The sequence below is a fragment of the Pteropus medius genome, unplaced genomic scaffold (genome assembly GCF_902729225.1).
Source record: "Pteropus medius unplaced genomic scaffold, Ma_sr-lr_union100, whole genome shotgun sequence".
In the NCBI taxonomy this organism is placed as follows: Eukaryota; Metazoa; Chordata; class Mammalia; order Chiroptera; family Pteropodidae; genus Pteropus; species Pteropus medius.
The window spans coordinates 30,976,603-30,997,963 of record NW_024355205.1 but is presented as its reverse complement, the minus strand read 5'-3'; the positions used below and the strand labels follow the sequence as shown (position 1 = coordinate 30,997,963).

At 41.2% G+C, this 21,361-nt stretch overlaps 1 protein-coding gene across 2 annotated transcripts; it reads left to right on the top strand.

Annotated features, from left to right (window-relative positions):
* Positions 1-54: 54 nt before the first annotated feature.
* EPCIP (exosomal polycystin 1 interacting protein) lies at positions 55-20,926 on the top strand. Of its 2 annotated transcripts, XM_039857706.1 has the most exons (3): positions 55-206; positions 14,477-15,035; positions 18,256-20,926. In XM_039857706.1, the coding sequence occupies exons 2-3, from the start codon at positions 14,512-14,514 to the stop codon at positions 18,413-18,415; spliced, it is 684 nt and encodes a 227-aa protein (XP_039713640.1). In that variant the 5' UTR covers positions 55-206; positions 14,477-14,511; the 3' UTR covers positions 18,416-20,926. The 2 variants fall into 2 exon arrangements, with proteins under 2 accessions (XP_039713640.1, XP_039713639.1); XM_039857705.1 differs by lacking the exon at positions 18,256-20,926 and having other exon boundaries at positions 57-206; positions 14,477-15,529.
* Positions 20,927-21,361: the final 435 nt, after the last annotated feature.

Below are 21,361 nucleotides of genomic sequence, written 5' to 3'. Positions count from 1 at the left end.
AAGAAAACTGGTAGGCCGGCAGCTTCCTCCTGGTTGTCATGGAAATGACCAGGGCCGCTGGCCCTCTGAAAAACGGAAAAGAACAGCAAGTGCAAGACCACACATTCCATCCTGCCCTGCAGATTAAACCAGCTGTCAAGCCAGAGTGAAGGATCGAGCGAGTTCTTCGGAGCAGAGAAGAGAGCCTGGCGTTGAAACTTCAACACGTAAGTAATTTCGCTGCTCTTCTTTTTTCAAAAGCATGTTCGGCTTGACAGAGAGTTTTTAATAACTTCAGAATTTCTGCTGCATGGCAGGAAGGGTCTGTGACGGTTCAAAGAGCCACTGTCGGGGTCACCTTCTTATGTATCTGCATTTCTTACCGGTGGCCTTCGCCCCAAACACTTTTGGGTTTCCAGGCGTGTGAATTGCTCTTTACTGAGATTCTGCCTTTAAAGGAAATGTTTTCAGCGCATTAAGCAAAGAGCGAAATGATCTTCTCACAAGTCCCTAAATAGATAAACTCGCTTCGGCTAATGTTATATAACAGATATCTCCATGCAATCTCAGCTTCTTGTTTCTGTTTTTAAAATCTGGCTAATTTTCCTGTGGGCCTGCCATGCTAAATAACAATCAAATAAAAGAGATGCGTATCATATCTCTTTTCCTTATTGTGATCACAAACAGAACCAGGAACTCTCAAAACATTAGCTTCTATTGTTCCTTTGCTCTGTTTTTACCTAATTTTATCTAATTATTTAGATAATAAATATTATCTGCTTTTCTATACAGGACTCACTAGAAAACACGGGTAGATAAGAAGAAACTACCTTTAGATAATTAACATTTGACTTGGTTAGTTAACTTTTGAAAAAAAAAATGGTCCTTTTACTCAAAAGTGAAAAAAACCATGATACTTTAGTAAAAGGCAAGACAATGTTTTAGTAAAAATCACTAGTCCTTACATGGTCCTGCATATATTTCATTGTTTAATAACCATGTTTTCGAACAGTATTTTAGCAATAAGTGTGTTGGTGTATACTGAGAAAAAGAAATAGTTGAAAAGAATTGTGCATAATATTTATAAAAACTTGTCCTTAAAAACTGCTTAAAAATATCAGACCTCATTTGTTACATTTTTTTAAATGAAAAGAATGATCTTTGAGAAAGTTTTTATATTTAGACCAAATAATGCAATATGTTTGAAAGTAAAAATATCTCTCTTTAAATTTATTTGACAGAAATTTGGCATTTCTCTGAAAATAACTGTTTCGATAAAGTATTTATGGAAATGAGTGCTTTTCAACAGCTGACCTGGATTTCCCAATTTTCTTTTCCACGCCGATATTTTTATTGCTTTAAGCTGGAATAGCATCAGCTTTCAGAATCCAGTGTTTAGTGGCTCTTGTCCCTGCCTCAGTGGGGAGAACAGACAGACTACATCGCTCCATGGCTGTGGGAGGAAGGGGAAGCTGTACCGAGCTGGGGGTCTGAACCCCAGTCTAATTAGCTGGGCATATACCAGGGGAAAGGCTTGAGGGGTTTGCAATCATTGGTGAATTAACCCTCACAAGGACTGTGTCAAGTGGAGAGGCGCAATAGCTACATATTTCAGTTAAGACTTCCCATTGGCTCACTCTTTGAGATCATTTTTGTCCCCTATTTTATGCCTAAATTAGCAGAAGCGGCATTCAATTAACGCCCTTATTTTAAAATCTAGTTTATAAACATTCATTTTTTTTTAAAGTGCTTCTGAAACGTTTGTGTATAATAGAACTCACTTGATTCCTTTTGTTTTCTATTCATCTAGCATGAGATTTCTATGCACATTTTAGGTTAAAGGCCACAGATTCTAGTAATAGAATGTGAGTCATGGAATGCCATCTGAGTAGGAACTGACCCTGAGGTGGGAAATAACACTGTAATTTTCGCCATGACTCTCTACTGTATATCTGGCTATTAGGATTCAAATCTTAGTTATTTCGGACTGGCTCTGTGACCTTGAGCAAGTTACTTAACCTCTCCGTATCTCCATTTTCTGATATGAAAATAGGACCATAATGTCTTCCTTTGGGATTATCGTAAGGATTAAATGACATGAAACATGTAAAGTACTTTGAACAGTCCCTGGCACAGAAGAAGCACTCATTAAATGTTGTTATTAATAAAAAACAGTGCACAGAGGCATATCTTGTTTTACTGTGCCTCGCTTTATTGCACTTCACAGATGTCGCCCGTTTTTTTGGAAACCTTGAAACAGATGTTGCGTTTTTTACAAATCGAAGGTAAGGCCCTCCACCACCGGCTTGCTTTATGCGGTGGTCTGGAATCAAACGTGCAATATCTCCCACATACGCAGACCACTGCAATCTAGCGAGTATTGCAAGTCGTTTTTCAACACACATGTATCTCGCGCATTTCTTATTTAAAAGTACATTGCCCCTTATCGATGACCATTTTCTATAGTTAGCTAGTTTAGTCTTGGGAACACAGGGATGAGGGGCAGTGAATGTCATTACAGTAAATGTTGATACAATAACATCTCTACCTAGCAGTCTGAACTCTTGGGAATCAAGAATTGTATGGTTGACAAGTTCAAGGTGCCTGTTAGGCATTCCGGGAGAGCTGTCGATGAGATGCTGGATATATGAGCATGAAGTTCAGGGAAGAGTTTGGGAGCTGGTTAATCATCAGCATATAGGTAATATTTAAACCCATGGGTTACCATGCAATCACCAAGGGAGTGGGTATGTGGAGAGAAGAGAGCCAGGCACCGAGCCAGGAACGCGCAACAATGAATGGGAAGAAAAGGAGGCACCGGCCAAAAAAACTGAGAAGGAGCAGCTATTGAGCTAGCAAGAGAAACAGGAGGATGTGGTGTCTTGGGAGAACAGAAAGTTCTTCGCTCAGGGAGGAGGGAGTGGGCAACCATGTCAAATGCTGATGAGAAGTCGAGTGAAATGAGACCAGGAAATTAACCATTGGATTTAGCATACTGAGGGGTGGGAACCTGATGAGAATGGTTCCCATGAAGTGATGGGAAGAACAGCCTGATTGGAGTGGCTCAAAGATCTAACACAGATAGGCACTGGGTTCTTTGTACAATTACAGACTTACTTAAGAAAGCTTGTTTTTAATTTCTTTAATGGTGGACTGACGAGGCCCTATTTAAAAAAACAAAATGGATTTGAGGCAGGCAAGATCTGTCATCCATGCTTCTAGCCTACTAAAGTTTCGTGAAAGAGATGGGATTTGAATACCATTTAAGAGAATAAGGTGATTTCTTAGAAGATGAGAAATAGAAAACACTTCCAGACACAGGGAGCAACATAAGCAGCAATGAGGGAGGCATCACACACACAACAGAAGACCACACACATTCTCTTTCTCTCTCTCTCTCTCTCTCTCTCTCTCTCTCTCTCTCTCACCCCTCAGGACTTGTTCCCATAATATTCCCTAATGCCTTACCTTCCTCATTTTGATACACTTCCCATGAAAGGATTACTTTCCATTTGCGTCTCTGAAATGCCTGGTCTCCGAGGTCACTAAGGAAGCCAGAATCTCCTCTGTGGCTGGGAGGTCTAAAGAATTCATTTGGAGTCATGCCTAGACACCATTTTATGGGTACTCATTTAGCCCAAATTGTGATGCCCAAATTATCCACCAGAGTTCTGCTGTTGTCACAGAAATAATCTTCCGGGAGGCATCAATGAGATCAAGAGGCATTCTTTTAAATAAACTCTTATTTTAGAATCATTTTAGACTTACAGAAAAATTATAAAGACAGCACAGAGATGTCTTATATACCCCATACCCAATTAATAACCTCTTACATTAGTATGGTACATTTGTCACAATTAATAAACCAATATTGATACATTATTAACTAAAGTCCATACTTTGTTCAGATTTCCTTAGACTTTATCTAATATATATATTAGATAATATATATCTAATTTTCGTGTTTCTCATCTCCTAGCAAAGGGATTACTCTGACTCATTTTCCTTGGCAACCTCGCACTCATATAATACTGGCCCGGTAATTTGAGCAAATTACTTTATCTAATATATATATATATTATATTATATCTAATATAAATATATATATAAATAAATATATATATATATATTTGGGGAGGGGCGGTTCAGGATCCCACACTACCTTTAGTCATTCCCAGGAGGTATTTTAAAATCTTTCAAGAAAGCAATAAGGTTTAAATTATTTGGTTCCAATATTTATAACTAAAACCACTAGAGGAAACTTTAATTCTTACTTTTCTCAAATCTAATCGTTGGGATAGTTGAATACAGATGAAAGGGAAAAGCTAAAGGCTCACGTCCTGAATAAATAGTCAAGGTACTATATGGGATTGCAATAACGTACAACTGTTAAGTGGAAGATCTGAATCCCTTTTTATTGTTCTGGAAGCAAGTAATTAAAATACTAAAAGTCTGCCAGCTTTTCGTGTTTCTCATCTCCTAGCAAAGGGATTACTCTGACTCATTTTCCTTGGCAACCTCGCACTCATATAATACTGGCCCAGTAATTTGAGCAAAGCGCTCCCTGAGCTGGTTGTACAAGGCTGAACGCTTAAATGTTGGGTTGCGGGGAAATCTGCAGAAGGGGCTATTATATCCCTCAACCAAGAGCAATTTGGGCACTGGCTTCTGATGCTCACAGATATCTGTGAGGTCGATACATACTAATTCTGCTCACGCTTCCCGTAGGCCCTGGGAGGGTGTGTGGAGTGAGGTGGAAAAACAGTGATCGGGCACTGGACTTGGGGCTCAGGGTCCCCATTCTAAGTGAGTATGTTTTTCAGCTGTGTTCCCGTCAGATTCACAGGAAAGTTTCAAGTAAACCACAAACCTAGACCAGGCTTGTTGATAAAGTCACAGGAGTTTGGGGATGCCGCATGGGACTTTTGCTGGATGTTGTTCAATGGCTTTCAAGGAGACCCACAGGCAAGGCATAGGATATTGAGCTCAAATTTCCTACTCTCTCACCCATACACAAAATCTCATGCCTCCTCTGCAATGGCTAGGCCACACTGAAAATCCTGCTGAAGAAGAAGATGAATTTTACTTGATAACATGATATACTCCACAAGTCTAGGAGAAAAAAGGTACAAGAGGTCGTAAAGGATCAACAAAATGCATCTTTGACTTAGCTAATGTACAGATCCACTTGGATCAAGTAAATATTTACGGAGCGCCTCTGTGTGTCAGGCGCTGTGCTAGGGACCAGGAAAACCACAGACAAGAACCTTGCCACACCAGAAACCTGACTACACAGCATTCCAGCAGCAAGGGGTCTAGCATCCAATAAGCAAATTAGTGGGTGAAATCAACACCCATTGAGATCAATGCTTACAGAACACAAAATGTCTGCTTTTCTGTTGGTTCTTAATCATCTTAGTCTAGAAGTGCCTGAGCGCATTCTCTCTATTATTAACTGCACAGCAGAAAACAAGTTGATACTTGGAGCCTGACTTCACCAACCAGTGGGCACAAATACAGTTAAATTAACACCATGCCGGTTTGCCGGTTTGTGCTCCCACAACCTGATAAAGATCCTTGCTTCCTTCCTGCCACTGTGTCTACACAATGGAGTCCCCTCCAATTATTTCCTGGAGCCTCCAGGAGTACTAACAAAAGGTCCTTTTACCTGTTTCTGTCCCCAGCTGCCTTTGGATATTGACTGTCCCTTGCCTCTGCTGTGAAGCTCCCATGACTTCACTGCCCAGAGAGCAGTGTCCAGGGTTTGTCCTCCAGGAAGGGCCAAAAGGCACTGCCAGCCCCTCATCCCTCACTGTGCCAGAGCCGGGCTGCACTCTGCAGAAGTAGGGAAAATGACCGTATCTTCCGCTCAGCATCACACTTTGTCACCTGGGCAGGGGCTGCTTGTGCCCCACATTGCAGAGTTCTTGAGAGAAGGCCACACAGCCTCTGTCTGCAGCTTCAGTAGACTCAGCCCAAGGCATTAATTAGCTCGGACTGAGAAGAGACAAGTGCCCTTCTGTCCGTCCACTCATCCCTGCCCCAGGCACTCACACATTACCTTCACCTTTCTTTTTCTTTGATAATTCCATGTATGCAGATAAGCACCTGGATACGGTCATTCCTTGAACTTCTTTGACATATCCAGATGCATCTGTTTAGGCTGGGCTGGGTCTAATATAGGGTGACTGACTGCTTTATGACAGCTTTGAGCTTGGTACTTCAGAAGAATAATAAAGGAGCTTAGGACAAAGTTGCCCCAAGAGCTTATGATCCAGTCTAGCAAGAGTAATAAGACACATGAAAAAAATTAGCCGATACCACAGGGCTGTGAATAAAGAGGGCTAGTGTGTCTGGTCCAAAGGGTGGTTCGATGTGGGGTGGTTTAGTTTCATCATAGTCTCTGTATCCATTTCCTATTACTACTGTAACAAATTTCCATAAGCTAAGTGGCTTAAACAACACGGATTTATTCTTTTACATTTCTGGAGGTCAGAAGTCCAAAATCAGTGTGATGGGGCTAAAGTTGAGGTGCCCGACAGGGCTGATACCTTCTGGAGACTCCAGGGGAGAATCTGTTCTAGCCTCTTCCAGCTCTAGAGGCTGCTGACATTCCTCGGCTTGTGGCCACATCACTCCAATCTCTGCTTCTGTTGTCACATTGCCTTTTCTTCTCTCCTGTGTCCCTCTTAGGGCCCTTGTGATACAGTGGGCCCACCTAAATAATCAAGGATAATCACCCATCTTAAGATCTTTAATCCTATGTGCAAAGTCCCTCCCGCATTGTGAGTGACATTCATGGGTTCTAGGAATTGATGTGTGGATATCTTTAGAGGCCGTTCTTGATCCCACCACAATATCCAACAGGCACAGCAGGAGACCAGAAAGGTGTGTTGATCACATCCCATAATCCTTCTGTTCCCTTAAACATTTTGCACACATTTAAATGAGCAGAATTGGGAACTGGACAATTATTTCTATGTACGAGACTTACTCGCTAATAATTTTAAGGCTTCCCATTCCCCAGAATTTACAAGAGGACATTTATAAATCGGATTTGTTTGCCACAGGAAAAATAATGCAAAGAGGCCTTTTGGTTTTATGCTGAGCCTGTTCTCATTCAAATGTTCAATGCGAGCAATGTATTAAATAAATCAGTTACTTTAGATTTCTTCAGGGTGGCTTTGGGGGTGGCCTGACAGAGCACACTAATATATTCCCAATATAATTCTGACATTATAAAATATCATTGTTTATGGATAGTACTATAATACGATGTGTCTGATAGTTACTTATGAGTAGTAGTAATAGTGCTTACTAACAGCACCGATAGACTGTATATATTACCACACCGTTCCTGCTTTACTGATGTTATAACCTTGCACAGTCAGTGTTATTATCCGAATGCCACATGGAGAGAAATGACTCAGAAAGGCTCTCTGGCTGGCCTAATAATGTATGGTGAGTTGAACATGAACAGTCACAGAAATACTTTATACTGTGTCTTCTTAAGATCCAGATTTTATGCTCGAAAGCTAATTTTGCTTAAATTCCAATTTATGGAGACATGGACATTCACTTCCTCTTCTTCTAGATGAGGAAATATGTCAGGTGAGAGCAAATAGCTGAGGTCTTACTGTATAAATCAAACGGGATACTGATCACAGCAGAATCACAGTGAACTCACTGTCCTGCCTCTCACAAGGAGCTATGTGACCTCGACGGAAGGGACATGATCTCCGTCCAGAGACCACACAAAGCGATGACTTCAGGATTAGACACTCATGAGGGCATGTGAAAATTCAGTGGCTCGAACCAGGGGTGGGGGTGTGGGTGCTGCCGTGGAATGTGGAGAAGAAAGAGAAGACAACACTTATCCCAGTAGGAAAACACTGGGGAGAGACCCAAATTCACTTTCCACGTTGTAAGCTTTGAAATATTAAACGAGGATCCCATTCCTCTTTAAGGATCATCTTACGTAGCGCTGATCTCTCACCTACCTCCTGTAGTGCATTCGTGGAACAGAGCCAAAGAAAAGAAAAATGCTAAACATCCTTTTTCTCAAACAGCTTCTCAAGGTCCTATACCTAAAGCCTTCATACACTGTCTCTGTGAGCATCTCGCCCACATGACACGGAGGAGCCAACATTTCCTTTGGCCGGGATGGGAATCCATGGACCAGTGGGAACTGGACCTGAGAACACACGACCTCTCAATTCTGGGGTCCTAGAGAGAATCTCCACCCTACACTTCTTCCATATTTCCTATTTAATCCTTTCTGTCCCTCTAACAAGGGACAAGTGAGGGATAAAGCTTATATAAGTATAAATACGCTTGGGCAAGAATGTGTTTATTTAAATACTTATTAAGGCTTAACCAAGTGATATTAGACCCTATGTGAGACAGGGCTCTTAGCACCAGGCATCTGGATGGTATAGATGAGGAGATGATGAAGGGATTAAGATGAAAACACAACAAGGGGACCCTGGGGATGTACTGACTTCAGAATCTTTCCCCATAACTGGTCTCATTAGCGGCGAGCCTCGCTGATAATCTAACAAAACCACCGAGAGTCTCGACTCTGAGAAAACGCACTGTGCTTTTCTCATGGCTGTCAGGGGACAGAGTGGATGTCTTTAGGAGCGGAGTCCCAGGCAAGCCGTGTTAGGATGCTAAGAAGGAAACAACGAATGCTTTCCAGGGCTGCCCATTTGGCATCTCCTGCCTCCTACACCACCTGTTCCTTCCTAGGGGTTCAGGCAGGTGTCCAGGCCATGTGCCCACAGTGGGCAGGAGCCACGTCCTCATTCCTGCCTACTAAATCTGACTCTTTTGGTTCTCTCCACCCCCTCAAGGATTCCAGATATTGTAATAGATTTATCCAGACAGATTGGATTTAGGAGTCAGCAAATGGAGAGAGGTAAGCCATCAAGGAAAATACCAAAGAAGGTGTTCTCTTACTTAGAACTCACTGTCCTCTCTCATCTCTACTCCTCCAGTTCAATCTCTACCTGGTTCCTAAATGAACTTCCTTAAGCTCAGATCTAAAGAAGTCTCCCCTGCTTACAAACCTTTAGCACCTCATTTTTGCCTCTTTCAGGCATCTCCAAAAGGAGTGTTTATGTCAAAGCGAGTACACAAGGCAAGCCAGTGGGGTAGAGCTGAAATGCTCCAACTTTCATTTTCACTTTTCACCTCAAATTTTTTCTTTTTCTTTTTTTTTTCAGGCAAGGCAACCCTTGGTTGACCTTACCGATTGCAAAGACCTTGTCAGTTTACAATCTCTTATTTTTTACGCCTACAGCACCTGGTCTTCCTAGGTGGCCTCCCATCCAAGTACTAACCAGGCCCGCCCCTGCTTTCAAATTTTTAAAATTTTACTGTTTATGTATTGTTTACACTGTAAATAATATGTATATGTGGTACTTAAAATTAATTGCTTTATAAATAAAAAAAATTACAACTACTGGGGAGTTTTTTTTTTTTTTTAAATTTTAATTAACGGGATGAAGAACAGAAGAATTAGAGACCAAACCCCTTAGTTTGGTTGGCAAGGTCCCATCTGCCCCTGCCTTGCCCGTGTTCCCAGCCTCATGGGCCCCCTCAGACACACCAGGTATTCTAGTCTCTCTGAGATTTTGCTCACATGCCTCTCTGTCCACAGTGCATCAACTGTCCTTACCACAGCCCCTTCTCTGCCTAACCCGAGCAGCACTCCCTTTTAATAAGCACTAACCAGTCACACTGCCTTATAATTAGTTGCTCAGTTGTTTGTTCCAAGTACGAGGTAAGCCCTTTGGGCGAGTTCCAAGACACTTGAAGGCAGAGATGTCTACTTTTTGATTTCCCACTACTTAGGTCATTTTCTGGTACCATGTAGGTGTTTTCTGAACATTTATTTCTCATTTTCCTTTTAAGAAAAGAGGATGTAAAACTCATAAATTGCAAAAAGAATATTAACACCTGCTGTATTAGTCAAGTTAGGCTAACGGCTATGACAAAGTTAAAAATATCACTGGCTCACGATGCTGAAGTTCGATCCCCCCCTTGTATTATACTCTAATGCTATTAAGGTGGGGGGGGGGGATAGGAATGGTGAGGGGTTTACTCTGCTGCTCACAGTCATTTAGGGACATTTAGGTCCCCCACAGGATTTTCCGTCCACATTTCATTGGCCAGAACTCAGTCACATGGTACCACCTCACTGCAGGAAGCTTGGAAATGAAGTCCGGCATCGTGCCAAGAGAGGAGAAGAGACCACGGGTACTGGTGGGCCACTAGAACTTACCTTTTGTTATGTGGCCATGACAAAAGTTTAGGTGGTGTTGATCTGCCCAAAATTTTCAGGCAGGACTCTAAAAACTGTGTATGATTATTAAATTTTCGAGCCTTTAAATCGGTGAACATTTAAAAACTGGAGCTGCTATTCAGAATCAGTTCAAACATTTCTTTGGTACTGCAGCTGAAGGAATCTTGATAGCAATTAACACTACCTACTGGCTGCATAGAAGCAAACACTTTTGAATTGAGCAGATACAGACATTGGCTACTTTAAAACAAATTCCACACAGATTCCTTCTCAATCTAGGATTACACCCAGCATTTAGATCATGTTTATGCTTGGCTCCAAAAGGAATGCTTCGAACTGAACTAGTTGTTTATAAGAAGATATTACTAGCAAGGAGATATTGTGTCAGTGCTAGGATAGCATTTGGAACAATTGCCCAAAACAAATTTGAAATGTCATGAATAATGATATTTTGAATTCTACAATCTTAACACAAAAGACAAGATTTTAGTTGTGGAACAACATAGTGACATTCTCCAAAATCCTTATATCAACTGAAAATCAAAAGCAATTGAAAATTCAGAAGTGAGTTTAATTTGAAATTGGGAGTAATTTTTATTTGAAAAGGGGTAAAGCACTTAGAGAAAAGACTCAAGTGAGAAAACCATAGAAATGAGAGGACCAGAAACTGACGAGGACCAGCAAGAAGGAGATGGTCTGAAATATCAATTTTAGCTGCAGCACTGAGAAGAAAGGCAGACAAAAGCCAGTGTCTGGGCACCCCAAGAAACCTATTTTGAAGCCAGGACTTGGGGAGCGAGGCAAGGATGTCTCTCAGAAGTGCAATCCCTCAAGTGTGCCCCTGCAAAAGTCCTTGTAGCTTCTGAGCATGTGAAAATGAGAGGAATCCTAGTAAAGGAGGCATTTGGAATCTTGGGTGTATCCCACAAAGTGAGACATGCACTTGCACTCCAGGAGTATATTTTATCAAACCGGTGTCCAGTGTTTGCTAATACTGAGAGCAGTCAGACAGCCTGGCTCACTCAATAGGTCTAATGGGCTGCCACGTTATGACTACCTACCTTGCCTTATTCTGGTAACGCTGAGTTCCCTTCATGGAACCAATTTTCTGCCTTCTCGGTCCATTGCTTCCAGTGTGGCTGACCCTACGCATTGGCTCCAGGGCTGAGCATGTGACTCAAGGAGACCAATGCATTTTTGTTGGGTACAATTGGGAAACAGACATTTTTTTCTAAGGGTTACTCAGCTTGTAGAAGGGAAACCTGATCTACTGATGACCATTTGGTTTCTGGAAGGGGTGAGCTTATCTGAGAATAAAGCCAATACAGAGGAGAACAGAGACAAGAAATGAAGAGTCCTAACAACCTATTTTTGAGCACCTGACAGGCTATGGAGATGGCGGGGTGGCAGTGGGCGAGAGGAGTTGAGGGATCCTTTTGGGTTAGAACCTTTTAACTCACCCTGACATATCATTTTCTCAGTGTGCTAGCTTTTTGTGTGCTCTATCAGTGAGACTTGTCTCCCATGTTCTAATATGAGCCCCTTCCCCACAGCCAGGCAGGGACATAGCAAGGGGCAGGGGCAATGGAATGTATTTGTGCCTTTTGCTTGCCATGCTGGAATCTGCCCGTAGATGAATAAATACATAGTGTTTATTGGTGTTTACAATTCACGTTCAATAAACCTACAGAAAGAAATCCATGACAACACTGAAGGGGAAAAATGTCCAACCCCATAGATTGGTTACCAGGGATGTTATCCCACTCTGTGCCCCTTCATGAGACTTCCTGCATTCGGCTTCCTGTTCTGACCTTTGGGCTCCCTGATGTCCAGAAGGCAGGGGCCACCCTGAGGGCCAGCCAGGGCTTGACTGTTGGAAAGTTGCTCACAAATCCCTTTGGGAACTTCCAGCCCCACTTCTTCCTGGAAATCAATGTCTTTCCCCTCCCTTCATCTGTGCAGCCTCTGAACGGCACCAGTGCCCGAAAGAGTGAGGTGGACAGTGTTCTCACCAGGTTCTAGGCTCACGTGTAGATCCTCTTCCCCTGCTTCCCTTCGAGGCTCTGATCCGAATAGGCCGAGGGTAGTGACAACCGCACTCGTAGCTCTGGGATGACAGGGTCGCCGGGACATGAAGTCCTGGAAACCGCCGGTGGAATCTGGGACAGCCGATTATCTAAAGTTATCTTGTAATTAATAAATCGTTCACTGCTCCTTAGTAAGTGGGGTAGTCGCCACCACAGTCTAACACTTTGAAACTGCTAAGCCTCTCACTGAGGGAGAACTCCGGCTCTACGCATTTCTCAAAGCCTTTTCCATTACAAATGAACCGATGAACAACTCCTTTAAGAGAATCCTGTGCCAACTTCAAAATAAACAGAAAACACTCTGAGGTATCTTATTCGGTCCCCCAAAATGGACTTTAGTCTATCTATACACGTGCAGTAGAGCCTTTCTCAACTCAGCTGCGTTTTCTTTTGCATGTAAACCCTTGGAGGTCAGGGCCCAGGTCTTGTTCATCTTCATTTCTTCTGCTTGGCCTTGACAAAGGGCTCGTGCTGAGCCCTACCTGCCCTGCCTTTGCCTCCCTCCCCCTGCCCCGTGCTGTAGCACCCTTGTTCTCACATGCAGGCCTGGCCCACAGTGGGCTCTGGGAGCAGAATCAAGTCCATTAGAACATAAGCTCCATAAGCTCATTGACTTATTCTGGGCTGTATCCCCAGAACCAGCAAAGTGCCTGCCACCTAGTAAACTCTCAACAAGCATCTGTTGAGTGATGAATGAATGAATGAACGACGTTAAGATTGCTGAGAACCAATGTCTCACCTTCTGTTTAAGTTTACTGGGTTGAGGTTATTTTAATCCCCTGCACTCCAGCCATCTGCTGATGGTGCCTGTCTGTCTACCCGATTTTAGGGGGGCATTTTTAGCTTTGCCTCCTTGGATTTCTCACTGCCTTGCCTTGCTTCCTCCTGGCCTCATCTTGCACGATAAGCGTTGCATGTCTGCCTCGCCTCTTTCTTGCTGTCGGCACCATCTTTGGACACGTTTAACTCCTCGGACTGAAACTTCCACGTATCCTTCCTGCAGGGGCCCAGTCCCTAGCTCTGGACTCTCCCTAGTCAGCAGTTTCATTCCAAGTTTCTTGCCATACTCATGGGGCTCCATAAATACAGATGAACTGAATTGAATTGTTTGGTCTCTCTCTTCATTCATCAGCCAACTCAGGGGAAATTTACTTATTTTTACAAAACTGAAATCTGGTGCCCTATTTCAAATGTGTATCTTATTCCAATCACAACAGCATAAGAGGAGCCCACACATCTGTTCTATGCCAGGCACTGCGCAGCGTTCCTCCCAAAACTGGACAGCGGTGCTGCTGTTTTAACTGTGTGTGCATTTCTACCCTATTTAGACCATTCACTGGTGCTCATGTATCACCTAATTTTGGAGCCCTACAGTAAATTATCTGATAAAATCAATTTATAAAATTTGTTCTAGTAAAGGAGTAAATTCAGATCATTGAGATTAATTGGTATGTGACTAGTCTTTTCATTTTCTATTAACATAGGTAAAAGCGACTCTACTATTTACAGTTCTTTCTAGGAGGCCAGGAAAAGTATGAATGGACCTATAAACAGATGAATAGGATGGGGGTATGTTTGTCTAGTTAGAAATTAAAGTTTACCATTAACTAACTGTTTCACTGGTATTCGTGCTATGTTGTTTAACAGGTAGAGCCTGAATCCAACAAGGAACTGTTTTGTCTCTGGAATTCCAGGAAATCAGACATGGAGAGGGAGGAGGGGATATGTGTGTTTAGGGGGCTAACAGAGCCAGTAACTGGACGTTCGGAGGACCTGCACACTCAAATCACCCCACGTCCCTTCCCTCAGACAGGACGCGCTGTCTCCTCTCCGGCATTCTTCCTTGCTCTCTCTCTGGCATGCTCGTCTGTCAGCAGACAGGGAGTTGCATGCCTCAGATGAGCAGAGTTTGGGGGGTTGGCTGCTGCTTTCCAGGAGGCGCTGAGAAAAAGGTCTTGGGTTCCTAGCATCATCCGCCTTGGCTAGTGCTGCGAGAGAGACGTTTACGACAGGTTATCCGGGTTATCCGGGGGGCTTCTATTCCGTAGCTGCCCATTTCTAACAAGAGGCTGCAGTAACAAAGCTGCTTATATTCTTTCAGGTGAATTCTGATGAACTGGCTCTCGGAGGGGAAGCATGAGAATGCTGGGCCACGCTGAGACAAGAATGGCACCCCCTTCTGGGCACAGCCTCCTCCTGATCTGTGTATTGGGCATCTTTGCACTTGACTGCTTCACGAGAGGTCAGAAGAACAGCACGCTAATTTTCACAAGGGAAAACACCATTCGGAAGTGCAGCTGCTCGGCAGACATCCAGGACTGCGACTACAGTCTGGCCAGCCTGATGTGCAGCTGTAAAACTGTCCTGCCTTTTGCAGTAGAGAGAACCAGCTACAGTGGCCGTCTGACCATCTGGTTCACAGACACATCTGCATTGGGCCTCCTTTTGAACTTCACTCTGGTCCAGGACCTGAAGCTTTCTCTGTGCAGTACAAACACTCTCCCCACTGAATACCTGGCCATTTGTGGTCTGAAGAGGCTTCGCATCAACACCGAGGCCAAGCATCCCTTGCCAGAGCAAAGCTTACTCATCCGCAGCGGTGGGGAGCACGACCCGAGAGAGCAGCCCCCGTCATTACACACAGGCTGGCAAACATGCATGTATGTCTCATTCTTAGACATGGCACTTTTCAACAGGGAGTCATCCCTAAAATCATATAGTATTGAAAACGTTGCCAGCATTGCCAACAACTTTCCCTACTTTTCTCACTTTAAAACCTTCCCAGTTCTAAGCAACAAAAGCTATGTTGTCACATTCATTTACTAACATTGGAACTATGTCCAGCCATCAGGAACTTTGGCCAACCATGGATGAGTGCAACAATGCATCTGGGGATAAGGCCATGGGTATCCCAACCCATAGCTTCGTCTCTCCTCCAGCCCCCACCACAGCAGAGCCACACATACCAACAATCAGCTCTCTCTGTTCTACTCTGTGCCCAACCATGGAAGCTGTTTTAAAAAACAAGCAAGTCTACAGCCATGCCACCATGAACGAGCCCGATCCTGGCTGATCTCAGAAGCTAGGGTCAGGCCTGGTTAGTATTTGGATGGGAGACCACCTAGGAAGACCAGATGCTGTAGGTGTAAAAAGTAAAATAAAAAAATAAGGGATTGTAAGCTGACAAGGTCCTTGCAATCTGTGAGGTCAACCAAGGGTTGCCTCGCCTAAAAAATTTTTAAAAAAATTTTTGTGAAATAAATAAAAAATAATAAAAAGTTTTAAAACAAACAAACGAACAAAAATCCAATTTGGTTCAGTCCAGAAACATAGTTTGAGGGCCAGCTAGAAGCTAGGTCCTCGCTACCACGGGGGTCTGTGGAGAAATGTTAGAGCAGAAATGGAGACAGCAGTGTGTACCAGGGACTGCTTAGTGGACGTGGGCAACGGGGATGACCCCCAAGAAACATATTTCCCGTCAAAATGCACCTCGTTTTCTGCTGGATTTTGTCTCAGCACCTGGAATTCCCTTAAACAGGAAATGATAAATTTCAGAGGTGTCAGGTTTTCTTAGACTGAGGTTTTCCAAACCCCTTGCTGAGAACAGATGAGAAAGGGGAGTTTTGTGAGTGTATTTGGGGTTGGGGCGAGGGAAGGGTAGAAGCCTGGAGGCAGAACGGGGCTGGACAGGGTGGAAACTAGAGGGGGAAATAGAAGGAAAATTGGGGAACGCAAAACCAATTGCATGTACCTCGAAATCTTGCTTGGAACGGCCGCCTCTCTCAGCCCTTCTCTGGCGTTTCCACCTCTTTCTCTGCCTCCTCCTTCTACCGTCGTCCCCACCGCATCACCTCCCCTGGTTTCATTTTCTTCATTCCTCTCGTCCTTCTTCTCCAGAAACCAGAACTTAGATTAATACCCTTAGAACTATGTTTAACTACGTGAGGGACGAGCCTGGGAATCTAATAAAACTTAGAACATTATTCCTATGAGTAAAATGCTCATACTACTACTAATTAACGGAAGAACTTTTAGGGCTCAGTCCATTTGGACATTTAAGACTGTAAAGTTAAGACACTTTGGGTGATTTGGTTAACACAAATTGGTTTTATGTGTGTTGATACAAGGAACTAAGGCAACGTTTTAAAAAATTAAGCTGACTCATCATTGTACGAAGAAAATTTTTCCTCCTGGAGACCCCACTTACCGTTAGAGTGTAAGATAAAGAATCCGTGGCATTTATGGTACAAATGTCTAAACTCAGAGTGAAAAAAAATTGAAACATCATTGCATTCGTGATACCATAATGATTACAAGTAGTTTTATTATGAGATAAGAGATGTCTTGGGATTAAGGACTTTAGATCACATTTATCATATTTTCTCTTAACCTTAACATAGAGTAACTGAAATAACCTGAAGTGTCTACATTTGTTTAATTGATGGGGGATTTGGCCATTCAGGCTAATTAGCATGAGTCCACAATGCCAGTGTATAAATTAGGCCACAACTAAGATCAAAGTATAAATTTTAATAGAAAAATGTAATGACCTCATTTCTGATATTATACTTAAGAGGTAAGATTAAAGTGATAAAGACGAAGAAGGAAAGAAAAAGAAAAAGGCAAAAAGAATATAGGTGAAAAGATTAATAAGAAACATATTTACTGTCATCAGTCACTGAAAGAAAAATTTAATTTTAATGGATTTTTACTAATAAAGTATAAAATTAAATGATGTTAAAAATTCTGAACATCTTAATGTGTACATCTTCCATTTGGTGGTTTCAAAACCCTCTCACATATTTTTTAAGTGATCCTTATAAGAAATAATTGTGGATCAATGGGACTTACATCAATCGAAGAGGGAAGTTAACTTAGTTATAAGTCAAGCTTAAGGTTCCAAATTTCTGGAATGAAAATCTGGTTCAGGTTGCACTGACAGATGTAAGCAAGGAACAGAGAAAATCCAGAGCACATACGTGTGTGGGGCAGGTGGGGAATGGCATTTGGTGTTCAGCCCAGGGCTAGGGGGACCACAGGGAGTCATGGGGATGGTGGTGAACAGAGTGCCTGGTCCACTTGAAGGGTCCACAGTAGCTCAGCTCTAGCTAAGAACTGCCATGGGAAAATACAGTGACACCACGTCCAATACTTCATGAGAATTAGGAATTCCAAGTTTTTACATGAAATCTCACAATTTGCAAATGTTGGTACACTAGTCTTCTTTTTTGTTTGTTTGTTTGTTGCTTTCAATAACACTGTGGGTCAAATAACCTATGTCAGTGGTCCTCATTAAGCCTAGAGCTAGCTGTTTGTCACCTCTGATTAGTGGTGTGCTGGTAAAAGTTTAAGCACCAGCTCTCAAAAAAAAAAAAAAAAAGTATATATGCACATATACATAAACACACATTTGTTATAAATTTCACTGATACAAAGAATGTGTAGCATATAGTTTACAAATGATAAAATATATAATACCCTTTATTATAAGCACTGTGTACACAATTAACTAAGAATGTTTTAGTTGATTTTTGCCAAACTCTTACATCCAAAGCCAACCTCAGGTTGCAATTGATGAGCGAGTGTAATTCTGGCATAAGTGCTGGCTGATAACTTCATTTACGTGAGGAGTAAGAGGAAAGTTAACAAAGACGTATGTGGGGATGTCACTTGTCAGTCAATGATGGAAGCAACTTCTTTGCTGAATCAAATAATAGTTTTAAAAAACTGGAGGAATATTTCCTCACTTTTGGGGACTATTCACAATGTAAGAGCTACAGACGATACACTTTTAAATTTAATCTGCATGGTTATTCTGCATTTTCTCCACTCAACGAAACAATAAATCAAACTCTGATATGTACTGTTTTCCAATTTCAGTTGTGTAAATACTGCCATCATTGCCGATTTCAAGCTACTAAGAAAAGTTATTGAAGACAGTGGAGAAAGATGCACGATAGGACATCATTATATAACATTTCCGCCCTACAGGTACAATAGGCACAAAAAACTCAAGAGCATAAATAATAGTAAAATGTAATAGAATAATTAAGAACTGATGAGTTTTGAGGAGTTATCATCTTTGTTTTATGTAATTTTTTAATTGTGAGTTTATATGATTTAATTTTTAATAATGACTGTATTAGCAGCCAGCTTGCAAAATTCATGAAAATTTAACTATCAGCTCTTGTGAGCCAGTACTAGTGCGCCCCGGCACCCCGCTGGATCTGGTAAAAAGAGATGAAGAGACTGAGTGAAGACAGTCACTTTAGGGTGTGGAGAGTCACTCGCAATATTAAAATGCCCATTTTTCTCACTTGCCAGAACTAGAGATGAGAATTTTAGGAAATTTGCTCTCACCTTGCATGCAGTAGCCCACTCTTCAACACAGAAAGTCATGATCCTGAAAGCCTAAGGTGGGACATGGGGGTGGCAGAGAGACTGAGGAATCTAAGACCTTATGAGAAAAATGAGTTAAGGTTTATAACCCTTGTGCGAACCTATGAAAGACCTCTGAAAGGAAGGAAGGAACAAAGGAAATATATTAATTGCATTTTAAGTTAAAAAAGGGAGTTGGGCAATCAATTTCCATTTCTCAGACTTGCCCAGAGATAAGACACAACAGCTATAAAAAGTAGAAAATGGATGCCCTAGCTCAAGCAGAGAGAGTGAATTCACCCTTCCTCTGCCTTTTGGCCCTTAACAGATTAGAGAATGCCCATGCAATCTTATTTCTTCCCAGAGATAAGACAAACCCAGAAATAATGTTTTACCAGCTACCTGGGCTTTCCTTAGCTGTCGAGGTGACACACAAAATTAATCATCTATGTATTTAGTGTCCATTTAAGTAGTTAATTTAAAACAAAATCAAGAAAGTTAGTTTATTAGGGACAGTTACAGAGAAGACCACAGTCTGGGGGTTCATAAAAAAATTCTGGAAGGAAATGCACCAAAAATTAAGTGTTAAGATTACAAATGATTTTCTTCTTTGTATTGTTCTGTTATTTTCTAAATTTCTAAAGTGTGTAGGTACTACTTTTATAATTAGAAAAAGGTTTTTTTAAAGTCCACTTAGTTTCTCGGGAATTTGAAGCTTGATTTTCTTCTTCCCTCTGTAATCATACTATGTTATTGCGTATTTATTGTACAACTTTGCTGGCCTCTAGTACAACTAAATAACAGAAAAAAGAAATGTTAATTCTTCTTGTATTCCCAGAAGAGATACTTATAACTTTGTTGTCTTAACAATGTATCTGCTTTTAATTTTTTTCCCCCAAAGATAGACAATAATGTATGATACTGAGCTAACAGAGATAAGTGAGTTCTTTCAGAAGGGACACATTGTTATCTTTGCTTTTACGTTGATTGTATAGTTCTTAGATGTATTCATAAAGTATCCATTGTGAATGTAATATCAATATTACATCAGTATCTGATTATAAGTTATACTCTTTCACATAGTCTAGAAGATGTAAGATACTAAACTGGGTAAAATGATTTCAACTGCTCTTTATTTTACATGAAATATTCTAAGAAAAGTTTACTAAAGGAGACATCCTGGAACTATTATTTGTAATCATCTTGAAGAAAAATGTTGTGCCTTAATCCCAGAAATCTTCACACATTTACTACTAATAAAGATATTTAAATGGCCATTGGCACATAGGAAAAAATGAATCAACTTGAAATTTCTATCATTTCATAGCTGTAGTCCTTAAGATGTAGTATCTTATTGATTTCTTCATAATATTAACTATAATTTTTGTTTATTCACTTGTTTATTATCTGTCTCCAGTACCTGACTACAGACTTAGGAGAAAAAAAACATCTGTCTTATTGACTATTATATTCCTATGGCCTAGAACATAGCAGCTGTTTGATAAATTTTGTTGAAAGAATGGAGAATAACAGAATTATCCAGTCTAAATAGCAGATATGTTTTTAAAATACTGAATAAGTTGAATATTTCCATGCAAGGAAATAAAACGTTGTTTAATTTTATTATGACACTCTAAATTTAGATGAAGAGAAAAATTTCACTTTCTTTTGTTGAAGGAAGTGTCATTTCAAGAAATGAAGGAATAGCCATAGTTGAATTGCCAATATATTCATAAAAGTTGAATGGCTCTCCACTAGGAATACCAATGGAGCAAAAAAATTAACTTTTAAAAGCTTGAATCTTTTAAATCTGGATTTTATTAATAATAACAGTTCATAGAAAAGATAATCTTACTGAATTAGATATAGTAGCTAAATTTCAATGGCATTTGAGACAAAGAATTTAGAAATTTTCTAACATTTTTAATAGGACCATTCACATGCTCTGGATGAAGGTACTTGTCTCTCCTAAGTCACAATAACTAAATACTTGCAAGACAGAGCTTTTCTCACTTATACCCACTGCTTAAATGCCAGTGAGCATGGATATCTTCGAAAAAGAAAAAAAGAAAGAAAGAAAAGTTCCTCTCTGAACAAAAGCTGTTTTTAAACAATTGTATAATTTACACAGGTAAAATTAACATTGCTACAAAATTAAAATAACTCTCAGTTATTTGGTCCTAGTGTTCTTTGGTTCTAACTAATGGAAACAAACTCGAACTACTGTAAGCATACACACATGCACAAAAACAATAAATTATCATCATTAACAACAACAAAACAAAAAGGAAATTTATCCTAAGAATTCTGGGGGTATCCTGCAGAGACAGGAGCACAGTCCTACTTCAAGAAGAGTATGAACAAGAACCAGAAAGGAAGGAGAATCCCAAATGCTATTCTCTGTCCTCCCTGCTTCATTCTCCTCTCCTACTACACAGAATAGTTTTCTCAACTCCTGAATTGACATGGTAATTTATGGCTTTTCTTTGGCTTTTGAGATCATTGCAATTCAACTCACAAGCAGGAGCTCACTGACTCAGTTTCAACTGCAAAATCTTGGGAGGAACTGATTGGCCCACCTTGAATCAGGTGCCCATCCTTTGCCCAG